This window comes from Aquarana catesbeiana, linkage group LG01 (assembly GCF_042186555.1).
Source record: "Aquarana catesbeiana isolate 2022-GZ linkage group LG01, ASM4218655v1, whole genome shotgun sequence".
Lineage (NCBI taxonomy): Eukaryota > Metazoa > Chordata > Amphibia > Anura > Ranidae > Aquarana > Aquarana catesbeiana.
The window spans coordinates 826,082,933-826,102,566 of record NC_133324.1 but is presented as its reverse complement, the minus strand read 5'-3'; the positions used below and the strand labels follow the sequence as shown (position 1 = coordinate 826,102,566).

Below are 19,634 nucleotides of genomic sequence, written 5' to 3'. Positions count from 1 at the left end.
CCTCCTCCTCCTCCAGGTCCTACTACTCCTCCTCCTCCTCCTTCAGGTCCTACTCCTCCTCCTGCCACATCTCCAACACCAGAGCCACAGCCAGGAAGGAATTGTAGAAAGAAGACCAGAGAGCAATGACCCTGGGTCCAGTCTGGTCTGGCAAAAGATGCAGGCTCTTGTAGTACCACAGCCTGGGGACATAGATGTCATCTGCTGCTTTCCGGATCTCTGGGACTTCTGGACCAGACTGCACTCCCTTAGATATGGACTCCTCAGGCCACCAATTTTGCAGTAAAATAATTTATGTCTGCCCTGGGGGTCCAAGGCTTCGCCAATTTATGATGTTTATCCAGCGTTGCCTGAGCCCTTAATAAAGGAATTTTTGTTTCAATTATACTCGCCTATGTGTGTTTTCCTTCAAAAAGGACAGTTTGTTTGTGAGGATTCAGGTACATTTCAAAAATTCAATGTGAAATTAACAAGGGACACCAACACCAAACAATCTCCTTGAGATTAAATAATACAAGATATCAATGGTGTTGTGGTAACTTGACACACAAAACACTCACAAAAATATTATGGAGTAAAACTAAAATTAAAATAAAACAAAGATCAGCCTTGAAAAAAATACAAACCCCCCCCCCAAAAAAAAACAGCCTTGAAAAAAACAAAAAACAAAAATAAAACAACAAAAAAGAAATTTGGTCAGATGTGACAAATCAAAATATATTGAGAGAATCCCGATAAATAATAATGAAAAAAGTTTGTGAGAAGTCTGTGTGAATATCAGCAGCAAAACTACTTCATTCTTCTCACATTATAAAGAAGAAGAGAGTGCGCTGTATTAAACCATTTTTTACATTGCAGCCTGACGAAAGTGCTGTATCCATTCCGAACGCTAACTTTACCAGACCGAGCTGTTCCATCTCGGAATTTCTTCTGAGCATGCGTGGCACTTTTTGCGTCGAAACTGGCCACTCACGGTCGGAATTGACGCGATCGGATTTTGTTGTTGGAAAATTTTATAGCCTGCTCTCAAACACATGGTCGGAATGTCCGACAACACGCTCCGATCGGACATTTTCCATCGGAAAATCTGACCGTGTGTACGGGGCATAAGACCTCAACAAACTAAACAAATCCACCTCAGCCAGTCAGAGAAAACTTTATATTCATTCATGGAACACAAAGCTTCCCGTGAATGGCTGAACAGCACTCAACCTGACTATATTTTGTTGTGAGCATGTGATGGGAAGTTTCCATCCCACTGTCGAAGCACAGTGCTGCATACTCTATGTAGCGAAGGCTATATACAGTTTTTTTACAGCATGCCCAGCAAGTGCATCTGTTAGTACAGTAAATAGCTCATTTGGGTCAGCTTGACCCAAACAAACTATTTAAAAGGACAGTAAACCTGGAGATAGGCTTTAACAATTGCAATTTTGTGTCCATTTTTTATTCAATTCCAATGAATCAGCTCCAAGGTGGAAAATAAGGGTAAGTTAGAATTCGGGCACAAACTGTACATGACAGGAGGCCACCAGCTGCAGCTGTGGTTTTCTCTGGCCTTCACCTGCATATACCAAAGGGGTAGGATGCTGGTGACATCATTGGCCTAATATGGCTACATGGCTAAGATGGCAGCTTACTCTGTAAAGAAGAGGAGGGTTTAGATCCACTTTAAGTCTTTGATGTCCCTGGCATTTCCACTCCTTTCTTATGTTTGACTGTAGGGCAAGGAATTCTTCAGCAGCAGCTCATTGGGCCAGCGGCCTGCTATCATGTGACAGCTTTCCGCGGGTTAGAGCTGAGCCGAGTTCAGCCTTAACCTTAGCTCATCCTTAGTGTCAAATACTTTCTTTAAAAGATTTTAAAGACCTGATTCTCATGTTATAATTTTAATCAGGTTTTATTTTACTTATTTGACTTAAACAAAATCCCATGCATCTTTCTGAATTATCAATATGTGGATCTTAAAAGATAACTAAATTCAAGTCACCCTATTGGTAAGCTGCAATATATTCCATTTTTGTTTTGGGATTCATATAAACTTTAATCAAAAATTGATATTAGAAATAGCACTGGCTTAGATTCACGCTCACATCGACCCACCCCCATTTTTTCTCTTATCTTCACTTGTCTTCTTTCACCTTTCCCTTTTCTTGTGCTGATATATTTCCCCCTCTTGATACCCTAATTTCTCTCTTTCACATTTCTACACTGAAAAACATTAAAATTAATAATGGAAATATCCCCATTTTGCCCATATCTCAACTGTCCCTCATTTGGAAGGACTCCCTCTGTTTCTCTGACCTTGTTCACACCAGTTACCAGGCTGCTTGGAGGCGATATGTCACCTCCTGGACATGGGTCCACCTCCTATGGTCCCATTCACTTGCATGAACATATTTGGCAGTACTGCCTGCCAAAAGTGACATGTATACAGTTTGCTGCAACATGGCCACAGCAATGTGTTTAAAGATGTGTCTACCAGCAATATTAACTTGCTAGTGGACAATTAGGAGTAGGGATGAGCCCGCGGGTGTCCATTTGTTCTAAAACGAACCGAACATATGGGGCATTCGCGGGGAATTCAAGTGCCACAGAACGCCCCATAATGCACTGCGAGATTGACCAAAGCAAGCACCTGACCAGCATGCTTTGGCCAATCACAGCACGCTCTGCTGCAAGAGCCATAATTGGCCAAAGGCAGGGTGCCTTTGGCCAATCATGGCTCAGGGGGACTAAGTCCATGCCCCGCACTATATAAGGCTGCTTACATAGCAGCCGTGTATAGTGTGTGGATGGGGATAGATTGAGTTAAATTAGGCAGTCAGGTTAGTTAGTGGCTTGCAGGCAGTGTATTTAATATATTCAGTCTAGTGTATATATAAATATACCCTGTGCCAAAATGTAAAAAAAATGGTGTGGGCCACCCCCCCCAAATCCATACCAGACCCTTATCCGAGCATACAACCTGGCAGATCAGGATAGGGGGGGACGAGTGAGTGCCCCCCTCCTGAACTGTACCAGGCCACATGCCCTCAACATGGGGGGGTGCTTTAGGGTCTCCCCCAAAGCACCTTGTCCCCATGTTGATGGGGACAAGGGCCTCATCCCCACAACCCTTGCCCAGTGGTTGTGGGGGTCTGCGGGCAGGAGGCTGGAATCTGGAAGGTTGCATGCTCAGATAAAAGTCTGGTATGGATTTTGGGGGGGACCCCATGCCATTTTGTTTTTAATTTTGGCAGGGGGTTCCCCTTAAAATCCATACCAGACCTGAAGGGCCTGGTTTGGATTTTGGGGGGACCCCCAAGCCATTGTTTTTTACATTTTGGCGTGGAGTTCCCCTTAATAACCATACCAGACCCAAAGGGCCTGGTATGAACTGGGGAGACCGCACGTCATTTTTTCAATGGTTTTTCATTTATATTGCCGGGATCTGGCAATACATTACAGCCACGAATGACATTTTTTTCCTTTCGAAATGTAATTTTGCTGAGGGACTGTAATAAACATCGGAAAGATGCGCTACTTTACAGGCATACTAAGGACACTCCCCAGGTACAATATTTAAAGAAATATTAATTTTTATTGTTTCACTTTAAGCATTATTAAAATCATTGCTCCTGAAAAAACGGTTGTTTTTAAAAAAATGTTTTACATTGATACATGTCCCCTGGGGCAGTACCCGGGTCCCCATCCTCTTTTATGGCAATAACTTGCATACACGCCTTTAAAATGAGCACTTTTGTTTCTTCATGTTCGTGTCCCATAGACTTTAACAGTGTTTGCATGGCCGCACAAATTTTTGCCTGTTTGCATGTTCTGGTGCGAACCGGGGGGTGTTTGGCTCATCCCTAATCAGGAGTTGTAAAAATGCGGAATGACTGTATTCATTACCCCTCTGCCGCTTGTGTGAATGATACCTAAATGATTACATTTGTTATTTTGAAAGACTAATACAAAGGAAAGAATTTTGAAAAAAGCATGTGGGTTTAGGCAATAATATTTTGCTTATTAATTTTTTTGGAAGTATGGAAAGAGTTTGCTCTTTACCTACATACTTTCTAAATTGAGAAAGAGGGACATCTTTCAGTATAAAGTGGGGAAGTATGATACTGGAGTTTTATAAGTGTGCCATATTAGGCCAAGTGATCACATAGGCACCTGTCATCTTCTGACCGGATTTACAGGCATGTCTGACAGTGATCTGGCTAGACTTTAACTGGATTAGCATTATGGGGCCTTTGAGATTGTTATACGCAGGCCTAGTTACAGAAGCATAACACACACATATTTCAAATACTGTGTACTATCAAATTGTTGTTTGGAAATTGAGTACACCCCTCACATTTTTGTAAATATTTTATTATATCTTTTCATCTGACAACAAGAGCCGATTCGCCCTATACGCGCACTACGCAAGCTGCGTAGGGCCCCGCCGCTGTGGTGGGGCCCCCAAGGGCGGATCGGCTTTGCTCCCAGTGTCTTGCAGAAAAAAGGTCCCCCCTGTACTGCGCAGGCACCGCGCTTGCGCAGTACGAAGCACTACCGAGCCACCGAAAATAGCCGAACATACACAGCTGAGCATCGGGAGTGTGTACCAGCGTCGGGCACAATGTCCTGCTCATTGCGCAGGCGCCTTGTACAGCTGACTCACGGCTGTTCAGCTTCGGATTATTTCTGCGGCTCTCTTGTTGTTCATACTGCGCAAGCGCTGCGCCTGCGCAGTACAGGGGGGTCATTATCCGCCGAGGGGATCTTTCTCGTCAGAACACAGGAGCTCCAATCTGAAGTAAGTGGAAGTGTAAGTGGAAATTCTGTGCAGACTCGGATGTAAGGGGGGAGGGGGCTCTGTGTGGACTCTGATGTAAGGGGGGCCTCTGTGCGGACTCTGATGTAAGGGGGAACGATGTGCGGACTCTGATGTAAGGGGGACTGCTGTGCGGACTCTGATGTAAGGGGAACCTCTGTGCGGACTCTGATGTAAGGGGGACCGCTGTGCGGACTCTGATGTAAGGGGGGCCTCTGTGCGGACTCTGATGTAAGGTGGACCTCTGTGCAGACTCTGATGTAAGGGGGGGGGCTCTGTGCAGACTCTGATGTAAGGGGGGCCTCTGTGCGGACTCTGATGTAAGGGGGGGCCTCTGTTCAGACTCTGATGTAAGGGGGGTCTCTGTGCGGACTCTGATGTAAGGGGGACCTCTGTGTGGACTCTGATGTAAGGGGGGGACTCTGTGCGAACTCTAATGTAAGGGGGGCTCCCTGCGGACTCTGATGTAAGGTGGGGCCTCTGTGCAGACTCTGATGTAAGGGGGACCTCTGTGCAGACTCTGATGTAAGGGGGGCCTCTGTGCGGACTCTGATGTAAGGGGGGGGCCTCTGGCCTCTGTGCTCTGTGCAGACTCTGATGTAAGGGGGGGCCTCTGTGCGGACTCTGATGTAAGGGGGGCCTCTGTGCAGACTCTGATGTAAGGGGGGGCCTTTGTGCGGACTCTGATGTAAGGGGAGCCTCTCTGGGGACCCTGATGTACGGAAGGCATCTCTGGGGTTCCTGATGTAAGGGGGGGGCTCTCTGGGGACCCTGATGTAAGGGGGGGGCTCTCTGGGGATCCTGATGTAAGGGGGGATCTCTGGGGATCCTGATGTAAGGGGAGGCTCTCTGGGGACCCTGATGTAAGGGGAAGCTCTCTGGGGACCCTGATGTAAGGGGGGGGGGGGTGTGATGTAATCACGGGTCAGGTAGAGGGCCCTTTAGCAGAATTTTGCTTAGGGCCCCAGGGAGGTCAGGATCGGCACTGGTGACAACACTGAAAAAATTATACTTTGCTACAACGTAAAGATCTGAAGATGTTGCTAAATTGCTGTTGCTGTAGTCAAGTGGGCATCCCATAATTTCCCATCCCCATCCAAGTTACTAACCCTCAATAAACCACAAATAAACAAAGTTATGGACTGTTTTCTGTCTCTGAAGTGCCTGTGAAAATTTGCTGTGTCTGGCTGTGCAGGGTGGGGGACCCCAGTTCATCTGTGGCCCTTAAGAGGGTGCACTACACTGTATTCTGCAATTGCATCTGCAACTCCAGAGACAGTTCTCTTCCTATCATCTTCCAAGGGGATTTCACACACCAGACACTCGGCATGTAGCTCTCATTCACCTGTACCAGCATCCAGCATACAGTGCCTTGAAAAATTATTCATACCCCTTGAAATTTTCCACATTTTGTCATGTAACAACCAAAAGAGTAAATGTATTTTTCAGGGATTTTATATGATATACCAACACAAAGTGGCACATAATTGTGAAGTGGAAGGAAAATGATAAATGGTTTTCCAATTTTTTTACAAATAAATATCTGAAAAGCGTGGCATACATTTGTATTCAGCCCCCTTTACTCTGATACCCCTAACTAAAAACTAAAAAACGAGTGGAACCAATAGCCTTCGGAAGTCACCTAATTAGTAAATAGAGTCCACCTGTGGGTAATTTAATCTCAGTATAAATACAGCTGTTCTGTGAAGCCCTCAGAGGTTTGTTAGTGCACAAACAGTATCACAAAGGCCAAGGAACACACCAGACAGGTCAGGGATAAAGTTGTGGAGAAGTTTAAAGCAGGGTTAGGTTATAAAAAAATATCTCAAGCTTTGAATATCTGACGGAGCACTGTTCAATCCATCATCCGAAAATGGAAAAAGTATGGCAACTGCAAACCTACGAAGACAGGACCGTCCACCTAAACTGACAGGCCGGGCAAGAAGAGCATACATCAGAGAAGCAGCCAAGAGGCCCATGGTAACTCTGGAGGAGCTGCAGAGATCCACAGCTCAGGTGGGAGAATCTGTCCACAGGACAACTATTATGTCGTGTACACACGATAGGATTTTTCGACAACAAATGTTGGATGTGAGCTTGTTGAAGGAAAGTCCAACTGTGTGTATGCTCCATAGAACATTTGTTGTCGGAATTTCTGCCAACAAATGTTTGAGAGCAGGTTCTCAAATTTTCCGACAACAAAACTTGTTGTCGGAAATTCCGAGCGTGTGTACATAAGTCCGACGCACAAAAGTTCACGCATGCTCAGAATCAAGCAGAAGAACCTCGCTGGCTATTGAACTTCATTTTTCGCGGCTCATCGTACGTGTTGTACGTCACCGCGTTCTTGACGTTTGGAATTACCGACAACATTTGTGTGACCGTGTGTATGCAAGACAAATTTGAGCCAACATCCATGGTTTTGTTGTCGGAAAATCCTATCGTGTGTACAGGGCATTAGACTGCTTTCACACTGAGGCACTTTACAGGCGCTATAGCGCTAAAAATAGCGCCTGCATAGCGCCTGTAAAGAGCTTCTTTACAGGAATGAATGGGGAGCAGGAGTGTTAAATTTGGAGTTATCGCTCTCACTCTCTCATACTAGTCACTGGAAGTTCAACATGGCACCTCATGGCAAAGAATTCTCTGAGGATCTGAAAATAAGAATTGTTGCTCTACATAAAGATGGCCTAGGCTATAAGAAGATTACCAAGACCCTGAAACTGAGCTGCAGCACGGTGGCCAAGACCATACAGCTGTTTAACAGGACAGGTTCCACTCAGAACAGGCCTCGCCATGGTCGACCAAAGAAGTTGAGTGCATGTGCCCAGTGTCATATCCAGAGGTTGTCTTTGGGAAATAGACGCATGAGTGTTGCCAGCATTGCTGCAGAGGTTGAAGGGGTTGGGGATCAGCCCGTCAGTGCTCAGACCATACGCCGCACACTGCATCAAATTGGTCTGCATGGTTGTCGTCCCAGAAGGAAGCCTCTTCTAAAGATGATGTACAAGAAAGCCTACAAACAGTTTGATGAAAACAAGCAGACTAAGGACATACTAAGAACAGACTAAGGAATACTGGAACTATGTCATGTGGTCTGATGAGACCACGAGAAACTTATTTGGTTCATATAGTGTCAAGTGTGTGTGGTGGCAACCAGGTGAGCAGTACAAAGACAAGTGTGTCTTGCCTACAGTCAACCATGGTGGTGGGAGTATCATGGTCTGGGGCTGCATGAGTGCTGGGGAGCTACAGTTCATTGAGGGAACCATGAATGCCAACATGTACTTTGACATACTGAAGCAGAGCATGATTTCCTCCCTTCGGAGACTGGATAGGGCACTATTCCAACATGATAACGACCCAAACACACCTCCAAGATGACCACTGCCTTGCTAAAGAAGCTGAGGGCAAAGGTGATGTACTGGCAAAACATGTCTCCAGACCTAAACCCTATTGAGCATCTGTGGGGCATCCTCAAATGGAAGGTGGAGGAGCACAAGGTCTCTAACATCCACCAGCTCCGTGATGTCATCATGGAGGAGTGGAAGAGGATTCCAGTGGCAACCTGTGAAGCTCTGGTGAACTCCCCATGCCCAAGAGGGTTAAGGCAGTGCTGGGAAATAATGGTTTGTCACACAAAATATTGACACTTTGGGCCCACGTTGGACATTTTCACTTAGGGGTGTACTCACTTTTGTGGCCAGCAGTTTAGACATTAATGGCTGTGTGTTGAGTTATTTTGAGGGGACAGCAAATTTACACTGTTATACAAGCTGTACACTCACTACTTTACATTGTAGCAAAGTGTCATTTGTTCAGTGTTGTCACATGAAAAGATATAATTTAATATTTACAAAAATGTGAGGGGTGTACTCACTTTTGTGAGATACTGTACATCCAATTGATAATCTGTGGCGAAACTTGAACGTTGCTGTTCACAGACACTCTCCATCCAATCTGACAGAGCTTGAGCTATTTTGCAAAGAAGAATGGGCAAAAATTTCACTCTCTAGATGTGCCAAGCTAGTAAAGACATACTGTACCCAAAAAGACTTGCAGTAATTGCAGCGAAAGGTGGTTCTACAGAGTGTTGACTCAGGGGGCTGAATACAAATGCACCATTTATCATTTTCCTTCCACAATGATGTGCCACTTTGTGTTGGTCTATCACATAAAATCCCAATAAAATGCATTTACGTTTTTGGTTGTAACATGACAAAATGTGGAAAATCTCAAGGGGTGTGAATACTTTTTCAAGGCACTATACCAGTGAGGAATTTGTGCCACTCCTTGCACCTGAGCTACCTTTGTTAGCATGTGGGAAATGCATGCTGATTGATTTGTGTTATTTAACATGTGGGTTCAGCACCACCTCAAATTTCATCCCAAGACCACACAAACAAAAATATCTACACCTGTCCTGGCACTGACTACTGAGGTATTTTGAGGGTAACAGCACAGAGCATTAATTGTCCTCCGCCAGATTCTCACAACGCACTACATTTCTTACTCATGTTTAGCCCAAAGTCAAAGAGGGAAGCCACTGCACTTAGTTTGTAAGACCTTGCAATATGTGGTTCCAGGCCCCTGTTCCTAGGAGAGTTCCAGTCTGCAGCAGGCCTCACAGTCGCTCGGTGGGGGGCACCAAGTACTGAGCTACACATACAGAACCTCTATTACCAGCCACCACTTCTCCCTCTCCCAAGCTGCTCCTCTTTGTTGTCTCTCCTCAGGTCATAACCACAAAGGTTAGCTAGTATTGTACACTGCTTCCCCAGTTCTCCAAAACACTGTGAAAGCACACTCTCTCTTTATAAGTAATTCAGACCACATGACTTCTCTTAACCAGAAACTTCTTTTTTTTCTGCCAGTAAATACCTTATACATCCCACTTTCTGTTTCTTGTCTGGTAAAAAGCCTAGGCTTAAGACATCATGCACAGCTCTCTCTCTTACTCTCCTGAGAGTTTACCAGGAAGGGAGGGTGGATAAGTCATAAGAGGGCCAATGAGAGCTGCAGAGCTGGAGGTATGTCACTGTGTAAGTCCAGGAACTAAGCAGGCAGCAATTTCAACTGCCCACAGTTAAAATGGTTGCAGCCAGACTCAGTGAAGGGAGATTTCTGCAGCATATTTGGCAAGTACAGAATCACAGTATATATAAAATAATAAGCAAAGTGGTTGGAGGGACGCTTCAGAATATCAAAGATGTTTTTATTACAGATTATATGAGCAGACTGCAGTTCCTCTTTAATTGCATTTACAGTTCTGCAGCAGTTTTCATACGAAAACATTCAGTGCATCATTCTGCATCAGTACAACATTTCACTCTTCCTTAGTATAAAACACTGTATAGGGCTTTGAGTGTGCTGTGCTTAAAGTGGATGTAAACCCAATGTCATCCTTTGTAAACTACTGCCATAGGGGTTATCTATAAGGATATACATGACTCCTGCATGTATCTTTACCTGTCAAATGTCTCCCCTCTGTCTGTTATATTCTGTGGGTGGGTCTGTTGTCTGGAGCTTGGTGGGTGGAGTTGTGATGTCAGTAGACTCCCCGCCCACCTCTACACTCCCCTTGTCAATATGCATTTTCTCCTGTGTATTTCCAACACTGAACTTCTGCTATGATCTCTAACATCCAGTGAAAAGACAGGAAAGTAACTACATGACTTCAGCATGCCAAATCATGCTGAGATCTGGAACAGCCAATCCTTGCAGAGCTGCTGAAGAAAGGAGTGGGGGAGGGAATTAAAAAAATAATGCATGTCTTAGGCTAGTGCACAAGATATGTAAATCACCTGTCACTCACAGCAAGGGGGAGGATTTGAAAAATGTTTCTCTGTTTGTCAAGTTTTATCTCCCTGAACAATAAAAGAGGATTGCTCAGAGCTGGATTAACTCTTTGTGGCTAGACTGGGCTCAAATGATAGGAAATCTTATACTCTACATTATGACATTAAAAAAAAAAAAAAAAAAAAAAATTCGGGTTTACATCCACTTTAAGTATTTTCAGCAGAAAAGGTTTTAAATTCAATGTAACATCCAGTTACAGAACACCTTCACATTTTTCTTTCATTATATTATAACTGTATTGTCTCCCTTTTATATTGTAAAGTGCTGCGTAAACTGTTGGCGCTATATAAATCCTATATAATAATAATAATAATAATTATGTAAGTGCTGTGCTGTGTTGCTAGGGAGGGGCCAGGACGGAACGAGAGTTTGTGGATCTGTCACAGATGGGACGCACACCATACTCCTTCATCGATTCATTGATTGCACGTTTTGTATAGAGTGGTGCACTGACGTACCTTGAGATTGTGAGTACCCCATTTGGGGAGAGTTTTTTATTGATTTAATAAAATTACGAAAACGATATCACACCATCAAGCGTTTTTTCCTTATATATTTTTGCATATGGCATTGGAACCTGATATCCAGTGACCTGTATTGAGCCCTGGGGTGGTTCAAAGGCATGTTTTGACTTAGTTAGCAGCTGAGTCACATGCCCTGAGGTGAGCATATTTCCTGGGGGGCGCTGGATTGCACCAAATCATGGTTTGCATCACAAAGAAAATTTATGAGCACGCTGGAAAATAACATCATTGGACACTTAAGCACATTTTTCTGATATTGATTTACCTGATTTCACCATATTTTTATTGTTCTATTGAGGACTGTTTGTTCAGATGCATTGTGTGGCACCAAGCACATTTGGAAATATATATATATTTTTTATATAAGATTTTGTTTTCACTGTAGCATGCTTGTTTGAATTGATTTTACATTTTGCACTCTAATATAAGGTTGTATTGGTTGTATATACTGTACCTTAGTGAGCTTATTTATATTTTATTTAATGTTGTGTTTCAATATTGGGCTTGTTATTATTATCACTATAATAATTTTTATGTGTCACAATATATTTCCATTCATGTCCATGGACATACACATATTTTGGTTTATTAGCATAGCACACTTTAGCACAACTTGTTTTCTTTTGCTTTTTATTTTTGCACAATATATGAGACGTGTTTAACGTATGCAGCTGAGTAGTGTTAGTGTCTAAGCATTAGGTACATTGTGGCTCGCAGGACTTTTTTCCTAATTATTTATACTCCACAAGGGGATTAGAAGCAAAATCCAGCAGGAGCTACAGAGTATAAAAAAGAAGAGAGGCGTCTCTAGGTGTAGTGATATGGTTACATTTAATGAAGGTACAACATTTAGCAACTCACATGGTTGATGATTAAAAGAGGCAGAGTATGCAGGCATCTGGGGTAAAGCTGTCCACATAGACCGACCCCCCCGCACCGCCGGCTCTCACCGATGTCAGCTGGCAATCGTGACCGGGAAGACTACCCTGCCGTAGAGCGATCTGAGAGCTGGGCTTGAACCGCTTGTGGAGCACAGCATGGAAGGGATGACGTAGATGGCGGTGCGGAGGATGGTCTATGTGGAAAGCTTTACCCCGGCTGCCTGCATACTTAGATGTGCCTATTTAATCATCAACCATGTGAGTTACTAAATGCTGTACCTTCATTAAATGTAACCATATTGCTACACTTAGAGGCGCCTCTCTTCTCTTTTATACTCAGTTGTGACATGACACTACTTGTATATCAAGACATCGCTTGTATATCAAGTCAAAATTTTTAAAAAATGTTGCTTGTCTTGCAAAACGCTCTCAAACCAAGTTGCTCTCAAACCAAGGTTTTACTGTACCTGTTTGCTTTGCTTAGTTTGCGCCTGCCCTGGCATGGTGGCCAGGCACTATAGCATTGTGTATAAGTCCTGGGGGCAACCAAGTACTGGTAGGCCTGCTTGCCTTATGGGAAAGGAGGCTGCTATAGGTGAAGCACACAATAGTCAGCCATAGTGTCTGACCACCTGCGTTGGGGTATACGTGACATTATCACAAGCCTTTAACAAAAAAAAATACAATTTCTGTAAAGATGGAGAATACACAGTCGTACACACTCGTTTTTTTGCTGAGAAAATTTGCAAACTGACACGCCAAGTTCAGGAACTGTCTTTGCGTGTAAACGCACCTCCAGCAGTAACGCAGGAGCCAGAGCCCAAAGTTAACCCACCTGATCGTTTTTCTGATGACCCCCATATGTTTTCCAACTTTAAAAATAGTTGTATGCTATATTTTAAGCTTAAGTCACACTCCTCTGGTTCTGAAGCACAGCGGATCAGCCAGATTATTATATGGTTGCAGGGGGATCCCCAGTCTTGGGCTTTTAGTCTCCTCGCAGATGACCCAGCCAGAGGGTCAGTTGATGCTTTTTTCAAGGCCTTAGGTTTACTCTATGATGATCCTGACTGTGCCCACTCAGCTGAAGCTAACCTTAGGTCATTACGTCAGGGTAAACGCACCGTTCAACAATACTGTTCTGATTTCCGCCACTGGGCACCTGACTCAGGGTGGAATATCCCAGCTCTAAAAAGCCAGTTCAGGTTAGGCTTATCAGACTTCATCAAAGACACCTTAGTACACTACACTGAACCAAAGTCATTGAATGAAGCCATGCAAGTAGCCATTCGAATAGAAAGGCGTTTACGGGAAAGGCGTACCGAGAGGTTGCCCCCCAGTACGCCGCCTACTTCCTTTTCTTCATCAACCCTTCCTGAGCCCACTAAACTTCTCCTGGAGGATGAGCCCATGCAAATTAATGCTACCCATTTATCCTCTGGGGGAAAAGGCCAGATGAAGATCTCAAGGACTCTGCTTATACTGTGACAACCATGGCCACTTTGTCGCCAGCTGCCCTAATAAGCCGAGAAATGCCAAGAGTCTAGTGCGGGTGGGGTCTGCTTCTATAGACTATAGTGTGTCAGTTTTCCTCGGAGATAAACTTTGTTCCTGCACAACTTAGCTCTGCCAAGTTTTCTCACCGCCTCTCAGTTTTTACAGATTCTGGTGCTGCCAGCAATTTCATTGATAGGGACCTATAACACTGTCTACAGATTCCTGTGACTAAGGTGCACAGACCCTTTTCAGGTTGTGTGGCCAGTACCAGTCATGTGCCTTTATTACAGTCCTATTTGGATCCGGATCATGACCATTTCTCCAAGTATGATTCCAGTTTGCATAACCATGTGCCTTTATATGACTCTATTAAAGCAAAAAACGCTGACAAGTTTATTGAATACAGTCCACCTCTCGTGCCAATTGCCACAGCCTGAATCTTCTCTAGAATCCAAACGTACCCGCTGTCTTGCAGCCTTGAGCTCTGTTTGGAAACCTCCTCTATGTCCTCAGAAGTCAAGCCCCCTGGACTACCCCTACCTTTGCCTGTCCCTAAACTCCCTTGGATGCACAGCCAGGCTAACTTGTTCACAAGTTCCACTGTTGCTACACCTGGCGATGTGATTCAGTTAGTCACTACACCTGGCGATGCGATTCAGTCGGCCTCTGCACCAGTTATGCCAGTCCAGCCCATGCCCATTGATTCCCCTGCTTCTTCTTATTTGGGACTTTCTGTAACCTGGCCGTACCCTACTTCAACTACAGTATCTCACAAAAGTGAGTACACCCCTCACATTTTTGAAAATATTTTATTATATCTTTTAATGTGACAACACTGAATAAATGACACTTTGCTACAATGTAAAGTAGTGAGTATACAGCTTGTATAGCAGTGTAAATGTGCTGTCCCCTCAAAATAACTCAGCACACTAATTAATGTCTAGACCGCTGGCAACAAAAGTGAGTACATCCCTCAGTTAAAATGTCCAAATTGGGCCCAAAGTGTTAATATTTTGTGTCGCCACCATTATTTTCCAGCACTGCCTTAACCCCCTTGGGCATGGAGTTCTCCACAGCTTCACAGGTTGCCACTGGAGTCCTCTTCCACTCCTCCATGATGACATCACGGAGCTGGTGTATATTAGAGACCTTGCGCTCCTCCACCTTCCATTTAAGGATGCCCCACAGATGCTCAATAGGGTTTAGGTCTGGGGTCTGCTTGGCCAGTCCTTCACCTTTACCCTCAGCTTCTTTAGCAAGGCAGTAGTCATCTTGGAAGTGTGTTTGGGGTCGTTATCATGTTTGAATACTGCCCTGCGGCTCAATCTCCGAAGGGAGGGGATCATGCTCTGCTTCAGTATGTCACAGTACATGTTGGCATTCATGGTTCTCTCAATGAACTGTAGCTCCCCAGTGTTGGCAGCACTCATGCAGCCCCAGACCATGACACTCCCACCACCATGCTTGACTGTAGGCAAGACACACTTGTCTTTGTACTCCTCACCTGGTTGCCACCACACACGCTTGACACCATCTGAACCAAATAAGTTTATCTTGGTCTCATCAGACCACAAGACATGGTTCCCACCACCATGCTTGACTGTAGGCAAGACACACTTGTCTTTGTACTCCTCACCTGGTCAAACACGCTTGACACCATTTGAACCAAATAAGTTTATCTTGGTCTCAGTTCCAGTAATCCATGTTGTTAGTCTGCTTGTTTTCAGCAAACTGTTTGTGGGCTTTCTTGTGCATCATCTTTAGAAGAGGCTTCCTTCTAGGATGACAGGCATGCAGACCAATGTGATGCAGTGTGCAGCGTATGATCTGAGCACCGACAGGCTGACCCCCCACCCCTTCAACCTCTGCAGCAATGCTGGCAGCACTCATACATCTATTTCCCAAAGACAACCTCTGGCTATGATGCTGGGCACATGCACTCAACTTCTTTGGTCGACCATGGCGAGGCCCTTTCTGAGTAAAACCTGTCCTGTTAAACTGCTGTATGGTCTTGGCCACCATGCTGCAGGTTAGTTTTAGGGTCTTGGCATTCTTCCTATAGCCTAGGCCATTGATGGTGAATCTTGGCACCCCAGATGTTTTAGAACTACATTTCCCATGATGCTCATGCACTCTGCAGTGTAGTTGAGCATCATGGGAAATGTAGTTCCAAAACATCTGGGGTGCCAAGGATCGCTATCACTGGCCTAGGCCATCTTTATGTAGAGCAACAATTCTTTTTTTCAGAACCTCAGAGAGTTCTTTGCCATGAGGTGCCATGTTGAACTTCCAGTGACCAGTATGAGAGAGTGAGAGCGATAACACCAAATTTAACACACCTGCTCCCTATTAACACCTAAGACCTTGTAACACTAACGAGTCACATGACACTAGGGAGGGAAAATGTCTAATTGGGCCCAATTTGGACATTTTCACTTAGGGGTGTACTCACTTATGTTGCCAATGGTTTAGACATTAATAGTAGTGTGTTGATTTGAGGGGACAGCAAATTTACACTGTTATAAGCTGTACACTCACTACTTTACATTGTAGCAAAGTGTCATTTCTTCAGTGTTATATATAAGTGGGTGGTGCTGCGCTGAACCTTAGTACAGGAACAAATAAATTGGATAATAAATAGATGTGTGTATCACAAATAAAGTATAAATACGTGGAAGAAAAAAATGTTTTTTTACATATTACATAAAATCAAAATCTAAATGTTCAGTTTCTTAGATAATTGGTGAGAAAGTGGCATAAATAAATTCTAAATAGAATAATCGCTTAAATCAACTGCGATAAAATCTGCATAATTTAAAATACATAAACGTGATAGTGGAGCTACCAAGACACCAGTAGCTGACATTAGGTTAAGCATAAATAAAGTGCATAGTGAATGTAAACAATGTGCATCTGCAATTTAACCAGCAAAGTGTATGGTGCAAACAGAAAAGTGCAATGTGCAACTATAAGACTGAAGGAGCAAAATCTTACTCTTTTTTCATATAGTGCATAATGTGCAATACAGCATCAAAATTAAAATAATTGGCTGGAATCTTAAAAAATGAAAATTGACCAGAGAAGAAAGCACACGAAGATAACACTTGATGTGGTTCACTTCAGCACTTTAATTGCAACGTGTGCATGCTAGGACGTTGCTGTCACATTTTTTATAAAACAAAGGACTTTTTTTATGCATGCTTTCTTCTCTGGTCAATTTTCATTTTTTAAGATTCCAGCCAATTATTTTAATTTTGATGCTGTATTGCACATTATGCACTATATGAAAAAAGAGTAAGATTTTGCTCCTTCAGTCTTATGGTTGCACATTGCACTTTTCTGTTTGCACCATACACTTTGCTGGTTAAATTGCAGATGCACATTGTTTACATTCACTATGCACTTTATTTATGCTTAACCTAATGTCAGCTACTGGTGTCTTGGTAGCTCCACTATCACGTTTATGTATTTAAAATTATGCAGATTTTATTGCAGTTGATTTAAGCGATTATTCTATTTAGAATTTATTTATGCCACTTTCTCACCAATTATCTAAGAAACTGAACATTTAGATTTTGATTTTATGTCATATGTAAAAAAACATTTTTTTCTTCCACGTATTTATACTTTATTTGTGATACACACATCTATTTATTATCCAATTTATTTGTTCCTGTACTAAGGTTCAGCGCAGCACCACCCACTTATATATTTCTTTAAAAAGGTCAGGTGTTTACCTTATCGGTGCATGCGGCTTTTCCATTTCTAGCCGCTTCCATATTTGATAGCGCGGGAATAACTCCCCTATTCACATTTCTTCAGTGTTGTCACATGAAAAGATGTAATTAAATATTTATAAAAATGTGAGGGGTGTACTCACTTTTGTGAGATACTGTACATCCATTCAAACCTGTCAAAGAAGTTCAACCCATCCTTTGGATATGCTGCATCATTTGGCCAGGTGGGGCTTTCTACCTTTTTTTCCGGGCTCTCTGCATTCTACTTGTGTTTCAGCTATCCAGATTGATTCCTGTGACACATCACCTGCTAACCAACCTGACCTTGCAGATCCACTGACCTCTGCCCAGTTTGATGGCCCTGTGCTGGATGTCTAGCTCATCTTTAAGGGTTTGGGGTCCCCTTATGATGCTGATTTATGTGGTCAGTCTCTGGGTGGAAACTCAAAGCTGTTATACGCCAGCTAAACCCTCACTTGCATGCTTGTGATAGAGAGTGATATGTGTGTTATTCCTGATCAAGCCCCCTGTCTGTCTGCCCTGCTAGATTGTATTTCCCTGAGTATGACCTTGGACCGGATTATTAGACTTTTCCCTGAACTCAGCAAGGCCTTTTTAGACTGTCATTAAACTGCTCTGCCTGTCTGCCAAATGCAAGTACCTGTTTGCTTTTCTCAGTTCGCACCTGCCCTGGCATGGTGGCCAGGCACTATTGCATTGTGTATAAGACCTGGGGGCAACCGAGTACTGGTAGGCCTGCTTGCCTTATGGGAAAGGTGGCTGCTATAGGTGAAGCACATAATAGCCAGCTATAATGTCTGACCACCTGCGTTGGGGTGGACATGACACACTCCCCTTTCAGACTGATCATTAGGCTGGTTAGATAAATTCAGTTTTTGGCTCCTCTGTATTCAGTGGAACAGTGTGTGATTGCCTTGGACTTATCCATTTGTTGCAGGTTTGATTGTTTCGCCCTGCCTTCAGGAGAATTCTAGAGTGTAGTGGGCTGGAAAGGCAAGTCAGTAGCCTTAATTATTTATGCTGCCTCTGCCAATCCCTGGAGAGGTGTATGCAGAAGGTGGTCTAGGAGAGTGCATACATAGGCTGGGGACTGGAGCTGCTTGGATCTTGTCCAGGAGGAGAAGTCCCCAGCCTGAAGGGCTCTTGCCCTTCTGGGCAGCCAAGTTAGAAATCTACTCATGCTCATTGAGGTCCCAGCCATTCTAAAGCTGGGGGGCCTGTTTGCTGAAAGTCTGGAACTAATCAAGGGATTAGTAGCGACAGGGTAAAGAATGTGCTTAGTCTACTGCTCAGAATTCAAGGAGTATCCCACAGCTTCCTATGCTCTATCCAAGTTATTTAGTAGTACATTTAAAAAAGGAAACCCCTGGAAAGTTTGTTGAGCCAGAAGAATAATTGTTGCTGTGTACATGGCTGCTAATGAACTAATCAAGGTATTGAACCTAGGGCAAAACAGAGGGCTTTTTCGAAGGTGAGCGCTACACTACATGAATGGTCCTCACTGGTCACATCCCATGACTGACTGACCATGAGGTCTGACCTCCTCCTGCATTTATCATCTCTCAGAAAGACAGGAAATGACACATGCAGGGAAAGGCACACCACAGCACACATTGTTAACCCCTGTGTCACAAACCAATAACCCTTTGTAGTGCAAAGCAGAATTAACATGTAGGCATCTGCTTACACCTGTCCACCCTATCAGGGGAGAAAGGATCCGCCACTCCAGGTGTACACAATGACCCAAATGGAACCAAGTGAGAGTGCTAGCCCTGGCCCACCTCCATAGGGTACTAGGAAAAGAAGAAGAATGGCTGTACATCCAAAGGCTCAAAAGTGCCTTGAAAATTCACAGTGAAGACACCAGGGACACGAGAAGTCAGTCACGTAGACGCGTTTCACACATACAACTTGTGCTTAATCATTACCCTATCAGGAGCCCTGGGCTGGATGTGTAAGAGAGGTCATCCTCATCTCCTCAGGCTCCCCTGCCAGGTATGTGACAGAATTAAAGCACATTGGTTTGACAGACAAATATGCCATGTTTTTGAATATTTTGAAATGGCTTATATTGAAAACTTTAGGTCAACACATCCAGAATAAAGATTGCTGGATTGTTTTTTTATAAATGCACAGCAACACAACACATTGTAGTAAACAGACTTAAAAATGACATCTCTGTTCTCCTGTTCTGTGCCTATGATGCTCCTTCTGCCTCATATTTTCTCATATGTCCCTCTGCTGTGCTATCTGCTGCTTCTCCACAAAGCTCTCAGTGAGGCTCCATGCACAGTTTTGTGTTCTGCCT

General features: G+C 43.8%; 1 protein-coding gene across 2 annotated transcripts in view; it reads right to left on the bottom strand.

The window, feature by feature from the left end:
• Positions 1 to 19,634, bottom strand: part of CNGA1 (cyclic nucleotide gated channel subunit alpha 1) — a 114,668-nt gene that overhangs the window by 80,452 nt on the left and 14,582 nt on the right. Inside the window, exon 2 of one of the 2 annotated variants that reach the window (XM_073608481.1) lies at positions 8,688 to 8,782. The exons of the other annotated variant lie outside the window; for it this stretch is intronic. Coding sequence (XP_073464582.1) covers positions 8,688 to 8,782 — 95 coding nt within the window. The remainder of the gene's footprint in view (positions 1 to 8,687; positions 8,783 to 19,634) is intronic. 2 annotated transcript variants of the gene reach the window in all.